This window comes from Neomonachus schauinslandi, chromosome 6 (assembly GCF_002201575.2).
Source record: "Neomonachus schauinslandi chromosome 6, ASM220157v2, whole genome shotgun sequence".
NCBI classification, from domain to species: domain Eukaryota; kingdom Metazoa; phylum Chordata; class Mammalia; order Carnivora; family Phocidae; genus Neomonachus; species Neomonachus schauinslandi.
Window position 1 is genome coordinate 15,458,604 of NC_058408.1, and position 14,221 is coordinate 15,472,824.

Below are 14,221 nucleotides of genomic sequence, written 5' to 3' on the forward strand. Positions count from 1 at the left end.
AACTAGGAGAAAAGAATGAGAATCTTGATAAAAATTCGAATATCATCCTGGGATTCTACTGAGCAAATCCTTAAGGAGAGCATGTTGTATCAGTCTACTTCTTCAACAGTGTACATAACAGGATATCTGTCTAACATTCTTTTAGGTAGCATTTAGCAATTTTAAAAATGCCTCAAGTTCTAGGATCCGTGTCAGAAAATACCCTGTTTTGCATTAGCATAGACTTCTCTCAAGGATGATGTTACTTAGAAATGGAAGATGTTCCATGTTTTGAATATTTTACTCTTAGTTTCCTTTTGTAACTGTTATATTAAAGTTCTGAAGATTAGTTGAATAACTGTAAGTAACATAACTAAAATATTTAAAAGAAATTTAGAAATTTATTTTCCTATAAAGATAAGTCTCTATGTAATTAATCATGGGGTAAGGGGAAGAAAATAAACTTTGTTAAAAAAAATAAAAACAATGCTACCATAAAGAAGTGTCCATAAGCGTTCCATTTTCCCCTTCTAGACAGAGCTGAAGATAAAGTTTATCCTCTGTCTTTTTTCCCTGAGGCCCTTTCAGATCAGCCACATTTACAGTATCCTGCATTTATTGTTAACAGCCTTTCAAGACCTACAAGGTGATGTTGAATATTATACACTTTTTTGGAGTTCTGCTACCTCAAATGAATCTCTCAAAATCCTCCCAGATGTAAACTCTCATGTCATCAGCCACTTAAATCCAAACACAGAGTATCGGATTTTTATCTCTGTCTTCAATGGAGTCCACAGCATCAGTGGTGAAGTACTGCGCGCAACCACTTTTGATGGGGGTGAGTCCAGATTTCAAGGGACACTTGGCTTCAGAGATGCAAATGAAATTGATTGATTCTTGCTGAGGTTGAGATCAGTCGTCCCTCCATCATAAAATTTCCGGCGTTGGAGGGAAGGGGGTTGGGACTAAAATGCTTAAGTGCTCGCTGTCGTCAAGTGGCAGATCAATATGCAGTTCCTTAGAGAGAGCAGCACAAGGCTCTAATAATGGGATATTAGCCCAGTTCGTTCCTGTTCTTTTCGGTGTATGCTGAGTTTGGAGCTGAATTCACATCAATAAATGGTGACATTTAGGAATATTTTTTTTAAGATTTGCTCTCAGAAGCAGTATGCTTTTCAAAACGGCAGCCAGGCACAGTGAGGGCTCTCCCTGAGTCACCAGAAATGGTAGGTGGAAGTTCAGCCACTGAGAAAAATTGCCTATGACTCATTTCTAAGCCAGTTAGCAAGGGGGAGGAAGCAAGGGAAGCAACTTGTGAATCTGAAATGTGTTTGGAATGGTCTTTCTAATCTTTTTGGCTTTATAAAGTCTCATTATAAACATTATAATATCATTACCTCCCAAGCAAGTGTTCCAGGTCATTAGCAGAGCACTTTAAGTGTGGAACCCATTTCCCTTTGTGGTGCCAAAGGTCGACACCTTTTGTTTATAAAATAGAATGGATCACAAGGACAATTTTTCAACTAGTTAAGATGGGTTCTTATGATAAAAATAGGTCTTTGCATAGTTATTTCTGACATGCTTGAATAATTGTGTAATTTAACGCCAAGCAAGATTTTTTTCCTAATGTTAGATTTCATCATTACCTATGGTAATCAACATTCAAAATCATTTACATAATGACAATATTGCATTTTTGCTTCATATTGCTTGAGTTACAAGCTAGTAACATCAAATGATTTTTTACGTTCCACCAGCCTCAGCCTCAATGTATTTGAGTTTTATTTTTTGCTTAAGGAGCAAATTTTCTTTCCTTTTTTTTTCCCTGGGAGATATGGAGTGAAGGGATGGGAAAAAGAGACAAATAATAGATATGTGTTAGTGCTGCAGATGGGTGAATAATTTATCATCATATCCCACTGGTCACATAGTAATGAAGATTAGCACTATGCTGGTGGTATAAAGCATTTTACCACCAATTCTTATGGTTTCTAACTGAGAGTATAATAAGCCAATTTACACAGGACTACAGACTGTGATAACTTCATCAGAGAAAAGCAGATAAGCAATGAACCCTTTGCTAAACCTAAATACTAATATGCATTGAGTTTAACAAGTGCTTTTTCAGAGACAGCTGGAGTTTATTCAGTTTTTTCCTTTAATTCTAGAGCCTCAGGGCATGCTTCCTCCAGAGGTTGTCATCATCAACAGTACAGCTGTACGTGTCATCTGGACATCTCCTTCAAACCCAAATGGTGTTGTCACTGAATATTCTGTCTATGTAAATAATAAGCTCTACAAGACTGGAATGAATGTGCCTGGGTCTTTCATTCTGAGAGACCTGTCTCCCTTCACTATCTATGACATCCAGGTTAGAGCACTGTTTTTTGATGGTTAAGCTTATAAGTATGTTAAATAAAACATGCTGGGCTATGTCTCTAAGTGGACACCTTCGGTCTAGGTTAGAGATTATTTATATACTGGGGAGGGGAGAGAAAAGAGAAAAATTGATTAGGATTAAATCTATTTGCTGTGGGCCAACACATGAGTCTCTGTAGAGAAGATAATGGTAATATGGAAAACAGTGGTGATGATATTCTCATAGGCAAAAATAGGGGCAAGTCATATATTGTCAGGAAATCTTGCTATGCAGTTTACCTTTGTCCTGCCTGGTTCTTTTACTGATATCAAAAGCAGAATCAGCCTGTGAATGTGGAGACATTTTTTTCTCCCTATTTCTGCTATTTGTTAATTTAATAACTCCAAGGAAGTTACATAACCTGTTTGGTGTCAATTATCTTTTTCGTAAGGACAATGGACTCCATGACTTAAAACATTCTATCCACCCCTAGCATTCTGTGATTCGGAAGGCAGCAAGAAAACAGAAATGAATATATGGCAGACAAAATATATTGAAGAATTTTATCACATGTGTGGCAACCCTTACCTACATGAGAAGAGTTGTATTTAAACGTTTTTGCCCTTGAACCTCTTTGAGAATCTGATGATGTCAGTGCACCCTGCCCTAGAAAAACATGTATGTATTTATCTGACAGAAGTTAGCATGCAATTTCAGAGTGCATTGACCATGTGAGGCCCAACTCTCATAGACCTCTTCGAGATCTACTGACCTTCAAAATAGAAAAAATATAGAGACAACTAAAGCATTTACAATAAGGAACTTTTCCCCAAGGAGTTGGAAATCTTATTACAGTATTGGGATATAAAAGATAACAAGGCCAAATGTGGAAATTAATGATAAAAACAGAGTGTTTCAGAAACTCAAAGTTTATAGAGGAGGGTAGCAGTTTGGTAAATTTTTTTTTTAAAGATTTTATTTATTTGAGAGAGAGAGAATGAGAGACAGAGAGCATGAGAGGGAGGAGGGTCAGAGGGAGAAGCAGACTCCCTGCCGAGCAGGGAGCCCGATGCGGGACTCGATCCCGGGACTCCAGGATCATGACCTGAGCTGAAGGCAGTCGCCCAACCAACTGAGCCACCCAGGCGCCCGCAGTTTGGTAAATTTTTAAAGAAACTGTGCTACTTCTAACATTCATAAGAGCTTTGTAAATAATTTTCAAAAGATACTAAGCATAGATATTTTCTTTGACCACAGAAACTTTTCACTGGCTTTGTCCATTAAGTGCTACCTCATTTATTTTCCCAGCCCTTTCTTTCCCCCACATTTGAAGGTGAAACATACACAATCATCTGGCTACAACCAATGCTTTAGCCTCTCCCACTGCTAGGCTTAGCTTCTTCAGAAAACAAAATTAAAATTTGATAAAAGAAGAAAGATATGTTGATTATTTTCTTTTACACTCTGTGATTTCCATGAACCCACCTGAGTTATCTTAGCATGGAACATTTAGACTGATGCTTATGTTCACGGTTTTTAGAGAGTCCATATGTGCCTGCACGTCATAGGTCAAATTATAAAATAAAAATCACAATCAAAATAATTAGCCATATAACTTTATGAACAAGGTTAGTTTAGAAAGGTGATGGAGGATTTGCTGGATTATTCTCTTTTGGGCCCTCATGGAGAAGGCTGACTGAGTCCTCAAAAGGCAACTTATTCATTTACTTTACCAGGACTCAAAATACAATGTAAGGTAAGATCACTGGGTGCTATGCATGCACGTCCTGATCCAGCTTTCTGATTATATAGCAAGAGTTGATGTGTAAGTGTTTCAGGCATGTTCTACTATGACAGGCTTCACTCATACCTACTGGTTTGAGTCACTAGTGGCCTGAGGAAAGTGCATTTCTGATCAGATTTGGGACATGGAAAAAGATGAGACAAAAGACCAAATTGGAATCTAATACTTAAATTGTGTTATTAGGAACTAAGATGTTCTTACCCTTGTTAACTATATTTTTGTGAAGCTCTTCACAGTCCAGGAATACTGCTTGAAATAGTTGTTGCATCACTGGAAATTTGAATATCAAATTCCAGTGATTTTCGTTTATGGTGTCAAAGATGATTTGGCCCCATTTAAAATATGCATCTAATTGATATGCCTAATACTTTAGAATTAAGGTTCTCTATGTTAACCCCCTCTGCAAAAAAGCTATTGATTATAAAGCAGACATAAATGCCGATGCAAATATCTACTTATTTTAATGAATTCCTTTTTTGAAATAATAATTTCAATTTTCAATTCAATTTTATTTTTAATGTGAATCTGTAAAACCTTTATATTTGTGTTTCATTCACATTATGCAATGTAGCTATAGCAGCAGAAACCTGCCCCAAAGATGAACACCTGGAATATTACATTAGTAAGAACGAGAAAAATATTGACACATTTCTCCACAGTCAAAATAAAAGCTTTTTGGAGAACCATTTGAATATAGCTAAGTAGTTTAGAACTTAAAGCTTTGCTTAATATTTAGGTAAGACAATAGTGTAAGTAATACCCAGATCAGATATCTCATATCTTACCAACTTGATCGTATGCCCTGATTTCTCTAACCCCCAATTTACAAACTGATGAAAATGGACTTGTGAGGCCTCAATAAAATTATTTGTGCCAATACCCATTATAATATTGGGCACACATTATTTATATAATAAATTCAGTTAAGTTGATTTTGAATTATCTCATTATGCACCATATAGTCAAATATTTCCTAATATGCATGAAGTTCTACTGTCATTAATTCAAATATATTTTAAGTTCCTTTGCCTTTAAATTATTTGGGGTTTCATGGGACATGCCTAGAATGGAGGACCTTGACAGTATCTACGAAATATCTACAAAACATTACCTCAAAAGACTCTATGGCGTAAATAAAGTACACAACTTAAACAGCATCATAAAAATGTTCCTCAACTCCTATTTAGGTGTAAAGTGCCCCATGAATAAAATGACATAACTACTAAATACAGTAAGAATCGCATTTGTCTTTTCTCAGTTGCCAGTGGAAATTCAGAGAACTGCTTCATTCAGTTCTCTGTGCTAACATCTAAGCTCAACATTAGTGTTTAAGATTCATCTGTATCCAGCTTCTCTCCTCCATTTACGTATTAGATGCTGAAAGGAAATTAGCGTTGGAAAAAGTACAGTTTCTCTTTGGCTTACCCTTTCATTGGGAACAGAATGATGTCACTTTGTGGATGTTCCACTAACAATCTTTTGTACATTCATTCGTCTCTCCTCCCTCTTGCTGCATGTGTTCTTTTATGTTACTAATGCTTGATGAACTCTATTTCTGATCTTTAGTTACTCCACCCTCCTCTGTTCTTATTCAGATTAGGTGGCAGAATTAAAGGGGTAAATGATGATTTTCTGCTGTGATTAAGGTAAAAATACAATTGCAGCTGGAACAAATGAATATAAAATAGCTCAGCCACATTGAAAGGCTTCTCTAGGCCTCATTTTTCTTCTATTCCACATTAGCATTTAGGCTATTCATTGTAAAGTGTCAAGACTTCCGGAAGATATCATCATTACACTACCTGGTTATAGATCTAGAGAGCAGTATGCAGTGATAACCTATTCTGCTTGCAAACTGTCACCTAATCATCTTCCATTCCTCAACTGTGCTCCAAATAGATTACTATGTCTGTCTCTTTCTGAATGGTTGGAACCAGAGGCTAAACATCACCATTTTAATCACTAAATCAGTTGTCTTGAGCTCATTTCTATATTCTATGCTGAGTTCATTCCAGTGGAGTCAATTAACATAAAAAAAAATATTAATAGCACTCCAAGAAGCTGTGGAGAACTATAGCAGAATCCTGTGGATGGGTGATGAGGATGGGTGGATTCGATCCATTGGCAGTCTATGTTTTGAAAATAATTGGATTTATTCTTTTGTAAACTACTGTTTGCAGGTTGAAGTCTGCACCAAATATGCCTGTGTGAAAAGTAATGGAACCCAAATCACCACTGTGGAAGATACCCCAAGTGATATACCAACACCCACAATTCATGGCATCACTTCAAGGTAAAATTTTTTGCCAGTTAATCTAAAGAGCTGATCATAAACGATGAGAGTTAAAATCAAAGATTTCATCCCAGCAATGACAATCTCATTTAAAAAGTTGACATAAAAATCTGTGTAAATCAGGGGGCACTTGAGTGGCTCAGTCAGTTAGGCATCAGACTCTTGATTTTGGCTCAGGTCATGGTTTTAGGGTTGTGAGATTGAGCCCTGTGTTGGGCTCTGCACTGGGTGTGGAGCCTACTTAAGATTCTCTTTCTCTTCCTCTGCCTCTTCCCCCCACCCAAAAAAATCTGTAAATCAAAATTTTTGTATAATTAGGTATTGATCTTCACCGGATGCATCATCTAAGTTTTAATGTCCCTGATTTTCCAGATTTACTTCCCTTTATTTAGTAACCTGTGAACAAATGCTTAAATGCACAAAAGATTTTCTGTATTTAAATGTGTCCTTAAGTGAATCCTTTGGTAATGCAAAGAATATAATTTTAATTAGATTAACTACCTTCTAAATTAATCTCTTTGAAAAAAATAGATTTACATATATCAGATTGCACTAAAGCTAGAAACATCTATAAAAAAAGAGGGGAGATAATCTTTAGATAATCGTTACCAACTTTATCAGATTCTTGGTAGGATCTCCATTTGTTGCTGAGAAATGGCCATAGTTTGAAAGTGAGTCTCTTTTCAATTCAAGTTACAATAATAGTAATAAAAAGATCTAACATCAAGTTTCCCAAACCAAAAGTGAGATGACAATTTTCTTCCCTCTACATCAGTCTGAGGCTAGAGAAAGAAATCTGAGTGCTCCCACATCATACTTTTTCCCCCGCCAAATGTATCACCCTTCACCTTTACACATACACACACACACATCCCACATACACACACTGACCAAAATAATCTTATAAGAGATTTCAATTCTGAAGGATTCCTTTGCAACATATTAACGTTTCTAGGTCTTTTTAAAAATCCATTTAAAAATATCTGTACTAGAACTAAAGATTAAAATAATTAGAAAAACCCAAGTAATCGAATGCTTAGCTGTTCAGGGCAAAAATTGTATCTTGTCTCCTTGAATACATCTTTTATCCAACACATGACAGATACTTATCTAATTTCAGATGTGCTAATTAATTGATAATCCTGTCAGCAGATTTTCCCCACTTATACACAGAATTGCCTACTCTGCAGAGGCAAAATAGTCAAATGAAAAAGGTACCAGCAGATATATTTGTGGCTGTAATTATATAAAAAGAAAAAGTAATACAAAAAAATGTACAAGGCATGATTTTAAATTTTCAAAGTTCCAGTCCACTGTAGAGACACTGCCCTAAAACAAATGTTTATAGAATAATGTGAAACACACTACAATATATGTTTATAATATGCAGGAAAGACATAAAGAGAAAAACACCAAACTCTACCCAGGATTATCAGTGAAGGCATCATGAAAGATGCAACATTTGAGTCCAGTCAAAGAACTCAAGGAAGAATTATAGTTAGGTGGGTGGATATTGTCAAATTTCCTGTCTGTTAGCATCCTCATGACTCAAGCCCAGGTGAATGGCATAAAGAATATGTCTTAAATTACATATTCAGATGTAGCTAAAAATCTGTAAGCTTTATTAGAAATTAAACAAATGCTCATATGTGTCTGTTCCTAGGATACTTTTTTCCTTTAAAAAGATTCCTACAGTTAATAGCAGAAGAAAAGTATTTTTTAGTTGTGGTTAAAATTTATCCTCAAATATACTAAGTTGATGGCAAAAACATTAAAAAGGATGTTATACAACAAGAACAAGGAAAATGACGGAGCAGACAACAGAAGAGAGATTTCAACACAATTTTGGAAGCAATATTTGGCAAGGAGAAGCAAATGACTTAGTGCAGTGGAGAATATTTTACAACAAAGTGTTGTTTGGTAGAGGGAGATAATGACACAAAACAGACTAATTTGCCCTGCAGAGAACCTCAGTGTCTGAGCACTTATAAACTTTAAAGATAGTAAAGAAGAGGAAGATGGGTTAAGGTTCAAAGCTGGAATCATGGGATTAGTAAAAGTCTGAAAAAAAGTGGTTGGGAACTATAATTAGTCAGGATTCTCCAGAGAAACAGAACCCCAAACTGAAGACCCAGGAAAGCCGGTGCTGTAGTCTCTCAAAGGTTTGAGGGGCAGGGGAGCCAATGGTGTAAGTTCCAGTTCAAAGCTGAGAGCAGAAAACCTATGTCTTAGCTCAAGGAGTCAGGCAAAGGAAGGGAATTTCCCCTTCCTCAACCTTTCTGTTCTATTCAGACCCTCAACTGATTGGGTAATGCCCACCTGCATGGGGTAGGCAATCTGCTTAACCAAGTCCACCATTTCAAATGCTAATCTCCTCAGAAACAACCTCACAGATAAACCCAGAAATAATGTTTATCCAAATATCTGGGCACCTTGTGGCTCAGTCAAGTTGATGCATAAAATTAACCATCAAAAAATTCAAGGTTCCTCACCACAATATTATGCAGGCAGATATCTACTTCTCTTGCTCCATCTGGCATATTCCACTCCCAGGAGACCAGAAGTGTATTCTCTGGAGAAACAAACAGAGATTCCTAGGAATTAAGACTACCTAGGTACAGTGGAAAGCTGGGATGTTTTAGCAAAGCTAAACTCATGATCAAGTGGAAGACTACAATTGGACTGATGAAAGCCTTCTTTGCCTTCCCTGGCACTGTTCTCAAAAACAAATATTGTGAGAAGAATGTTGAAATCTCCAAATATAATTGTGGGCCTATCTATTTCTTTTTTAGAACTATCAGTTTTTAGCCCCATGTATTTTGATGCTTTATTATTAGGTGCGTACATGTTCAGGATTGCTCTGTCTTGGTAAATTGATTCTTTCATCATTGTTTAATATCCTTTTGCTTTCCTGATAATTTTCTCATTATCAAGCATAGTTTGTCTGATACTCATATAGCTACTTCAGCTTTCTTTTGATTTGTGTGATTCTGAGTGATTTTGGATTGTTTCCTGGACATTTTAAATATGAGTTTGTGATAATTTGAGTCCTGTTAAAAATTTGAAGGTTGAAGTTTTAGTTTGTTTCATTTAGCAGGTAATCATCTGGTTAGCTTCAGACTGCAAATTCTGTCTTGCCTTGTGTGCTCAGTGGTTCCAATTTTAGCTCATTTTTCAAAAGTTTTGCTATGCTGCTTCATGTCTGCTCCATGCATGCACCTTTCAGTGGCTAATCTGGTATTTGTTTGGGGGATTATGTAATGGTTCAGGTCTCAAAGTCTTTGCTGTGATGCTCAGATTTCCTTTGCATGGGAAGCAACCAGGCACATATAGTTTGAAGTTGAGTCAGGACCTGTGTTGGTTCATACACAGAATTAGAAGATCAGCTAGCTTTCTCTTCTCTGGGATTTCTCCCACGTTTTTCAGATCCCTTGTACTTCCTCTGTGGGATTGGCTAGATAAGACATGGTTTCTCTTGGAATTTTAGCTTACCAAGTTACCTCACATGTTATATAAATGAGGCTGTGTTGGGGGCAATAAGATGAGAGAAAATAGAAGGAAAAACAGGGATACCCTCCCACACACCATTTATGGACCACAGGGGCCCCTTTTCCTAGTTCCTCTGTTCAGAAAGAGATTTTTCTTGGGATTTTAGATTCTCATTTGACCAGGACTGCTATTGTACAGCTCCTTGACTAGAATCAGAGCAGGGTCCAGAGGAAAAAAAGAAAAAACAAAACAGGGATTTCCCTCACACCTTCTGGGTTGTAAGGCCTTTTTGTACTCTGGCCAGAAAGATAGGGCTTTCTTGCCCAGTGCACAGTTCCACACTGGGGCTGCTCTTGAGTTAAAATGGGAAATGAAAGAGGGGAAACTATGACAAATTCATCCTTACATGCTTTTTTTTTTTTAAAGTTTTGGCTCCCCTCCTGATCTGCCTCTATTGTTAACTTTTCAGAATCCTCGGTTGTTTGCTTCTTGTAATTCCTGCACACTCTTTAGTGGTGGTCAGTCAGAGAGAAATGTTTACTCCATATTGGCCAGCCACAGAAAGTCCCTCTCACCACATATATATATTTTTAATTCTAATCCCTTTGGCAACCTTATTTCCTTTTTTAAAAAAGATTTTATTTATTTATTTTTAGGGGAGGGGGCAGGGGCAGAGGGAGAAGGAATCTCAAGCAGACTCCCCACTGAGCAGGAGCTCGGTGCAAGCAGGATCCTGAGATCATGACCTGAGCTGAAACAAGAGTCAGACGCTTAACTGACTGAGCCACCCAGGCGTCCCAACTTTATTTCCTTTTTGTTGTTTTTCTCTTTCTTTCATTCTTCCTTCCTTCCTCGCTTCCTTTTTTTTTTTGTCAAAAATCTAGAAAAACCTTGACAGAAATCATTCACAACCAAATATTGGCAAGAAAAATCTTTCCTTTCTAAAAATGATTCATCATAGAAGAGCAACATTTTCCAAAGACAAGACTCTAATGAGCAGCCATGGGCTGCCAAGCCCTTAATCAAAATTACACTAACACCAAAGCTGTTAGCCTCCTATGTGCATGTTATTGTTTGTGTAATTTTATTATACTTCTGGCAATGTATACTTGTTAGTTATGTTTTTATTTTGGTTCAAAAAAGTCTTTTTTGTATTAGCGATGGGCAAAATCAAATGAGAAATTCTTCCAGAAAAATGTCAGTAGACTGAGTTAACTTCTATAGCACTTAAAATGATTTGGTTTCTAATAAGACACATATTTGTTAGATTCTCTGTTTATTTTTGGTAGGACACAATAGTAAGTAACATTTAACTTTCATATATCTTAATAACATATACAGCTAGTATATCAGCCTGTTTGGTTATATGCATGGAACACATCAACTCATCTTTGTCTTTGGCCTTAACTTATGCCTTCTGACATTTATAGCACAAGCACTTATGCATGTTTTTCCTATTATATATAAACCAAAGACGCTATAGAACACAATGCTGAGGGGCGCCTGGGTGGCTCAGTTGGTTGGGCGACTGCCTTCGGCTCAGGTCATGATCCTGGAGTCCCGGGATTGAGTCCCACATCGGGCTCCCAGCTCAGCGGGGAGTCTGCTTCTCCCTCTGACCCTCCTCCCTCTCATGCTCTCTGTCTCTCATTCTCTCTCGCAAATAAATAAAATCTTAAAAAAAAAAAATTAAGAACACAATGCTGAAAGATCACATGAGCCCTTCTAGTTCTGTATGCTGCTCCTTCAGAAACAAACTCTGTTTCTACATCACATTTTCCGTACTTGTCATATTATCATCAGCTGCTTCTATATCCCAAAAGAATACTAACTAGTGATCGATAGCCCAGACATGTTTGGCCATGGCCTACACGTGCCCTGGGTAGTTCATTTATTTGCCTTGGTGGATTTGCTAGAGTGGAATTTAATCAATAATTAATTCATTAATTCTGGTCCTGGAGAATGTAGGGTCTATGCTGGGTGAAGACAGCTGGCTGGCTTTGGCTTGAACTAAAATATGACAAACAGGAGAGCTGACAGCTTCACTGGGTGCTGGGCTGCCTGGAAAGTTTACTTGTTCTCTATATATAGATAAGCTAAAAAAAAAATAAAATAAAAGAACATAAACAAGAAAGAGATTTTATTAGTTACTGCTAGTATTCCAAAATGCATGATTTCCAGGGGTGAGAGTCAAAGGAGAGCAGAGAAAGAACACAGATCATGTCTTTCATTGTCTTTAATTGGAAACCATGGCAGTGTTTTCAGCTCCAGATCAGTTCAAGGCTGTATTATTGATGAGGAGTCTGTGGTATAATGTCTTTGTAGCATTTGCAAATAATTGTTTGAAAATTTGCCTGAAGCTACTGAATGATATAAATGATATTTTTACATACCAACTTTTCAGAAGCCTTTATGATAGCAATGCAGGCTGTGTGCTTTAAATGAAGGTTAAACCACTATCATCATTTATAAATCCCTTTATATTTTCAAATTACTTAGTTTGGGGTTGAAAATAGCAAAAGAGGTTATAGCTTATGGAAAAAGAATCTTCCTCTTTTTGCCTCATCAAATTTGAGGTGAAATTTTGAGGCCTCTATTTTTTTTTTTTAGAGTATGACTTTTTTTTGTATTATCAGAGAATCTCTTCTACCCTTAATTTTCCCTTTCTGAGTTTTTTCAGTGACTGAAGTAAAATTTTGTATTTTATATGTAAAAAAAGATTTTTTTTCTTTTTTTTAATAGAGAGACTGTTGGGCTGTAGATGTAATATGTTAAATCAAGTCTTCTTCACCCGTATTTTGAACTCCCTCCCTCACCAATATGGACAACTGGAGACACATTTTAATTTGGATTGGAACTTTCTGTTAGAGTCTTTCTTTCTTTTCTTTTTTTCTTTTTTTATTTTTTTTAAAGATTTTATTTATTTATTTGAGACAGAGAGAATGAGAGAGAGAGAGCACATGAGAGGGGGGAGGGTCAGAGGGAGAAGCAGACTCCCTGCCGAGCAGGGAGCCCGATGCGGGACTCGATCCAGGGACTCCAGGATCATGACCTGAGCCGAAAGCAGTCGCTTAACCAACTGAGCCACCTAGGCGCCCCTTTCTTTTCTTTTTTTAAAGTAGGCTCTATGCCTAACATGGGCTCAGACTCACAACCCTAACATCAAGAGTGGCATATTCTACCAACTGAGCCAGCCAGGTGCCCCGCTAGTCTTTAAAGGATATGGGAAGACCTCTTGAAAGAGATCATTTGAAGTATATTTACTACTGTTGTACAGATACAATCAAGTCTTATAACTCAGCAATTATTATCTTAATGGCTAGTGAGTTCTGATAACAGACACATTGTTTGATTAAAAGACCTTATAGAATATCGAGCTTTTTCTTAAGACTGCCATCAGTACCCCCCATTTCCTCAGCAACCTCTCTTTCCCAAACTCCTTTAACTTCTGTAACTCTGGCAGCTTCTGCTCAGTCCCTGAGGTAGACTGTGTGGATTTCAGCAAAGTCTAGCTCTTCCTAATTCACTTTGGCCTCTAACTGCCACACTGTCCCCCATGCTCTGAATACTCATTCATTTCTTTTGTTGGGTCCATTCCAAATCCGTTTATTCACTGTGGGTGTCCTGAACAGAAAGACTCTCCCTCCTAATCAGGTAGGTTAAATATCACAGTTTTGGTCATTCTGACGTCTCCAAGACCTCTGGCCCTGTTTTCTCCCCACACTCTAGTCTCATGTATGCAGTTGTCCATTGATTTTCTGTAATGCTCTCCGCCCACCACTTCCACCACCTCGAGCTTCAGCAGTTCATTCTCACCTAACTCATCATCTTTTCCAACAGCCATTGTCACAAATGCACCACCACCTGCATATTATCACAGACAGCGATCTTTGAATTTTTTAATCCCCTGAGTCGACTAAATACCCATTTTAGTATGTTTTGTTTTGAAGCATCATCTTACATGTGTTCCTCCTCTCCATTTCCACCACCACCACACTGGTTCATGTTTTTATCGTTTAAGTTTATGTAACCAGTTTAGGTAGCTGTCTTAACTCAATGGGATACAAAGAGGTAAAGTCTTTGCTCTTTGTCCACTACTTGCCGCCTTAAACATAATCCTTTGGTTGTCCTCTCCTCAACTCTTGAAAGCCTCTCAGAAACATCTTATGGGTTTTGAATTATTTTTAGTTATGAGTCTCACTTTGGTAATTAAGATTCATGATCAAGTATTAAAAAGTCTTTTCTGTCTCCAGCAAAATATTAAGCTCATGTCTGGTTCAAAGATTCTACCATGTCA

The 14,221-nt window shown here is 37.2% G+C and overlaps 1 protein-coding gene across 1 annotated transcript in view; it reads left to right on the forward strand.

The window, feature by feature from the left end:
• Positions 1–14,221, forward strand: part of USH2A (usherin) — a 710,400-nt gene that overhangs the window by 500,030 nt on the left and 196,149 nt on the right. Inside the window, exons 44-46 of the mRNA XM_021698433.1 lie at positions 608–817; positions 2,148–2,350; positions 6,323–6,435. Of these exons, the coding sequence (XP_021554108.1) occupies positions 608–817; positions 2,148–2,350; positions 6,323–6,435 (526 nt within the window). The remainder of the gene's footprint in view (positions 1–607; positions 818–2,147; positions 2,351–6,322; positions 6,436–14,221) is intronic.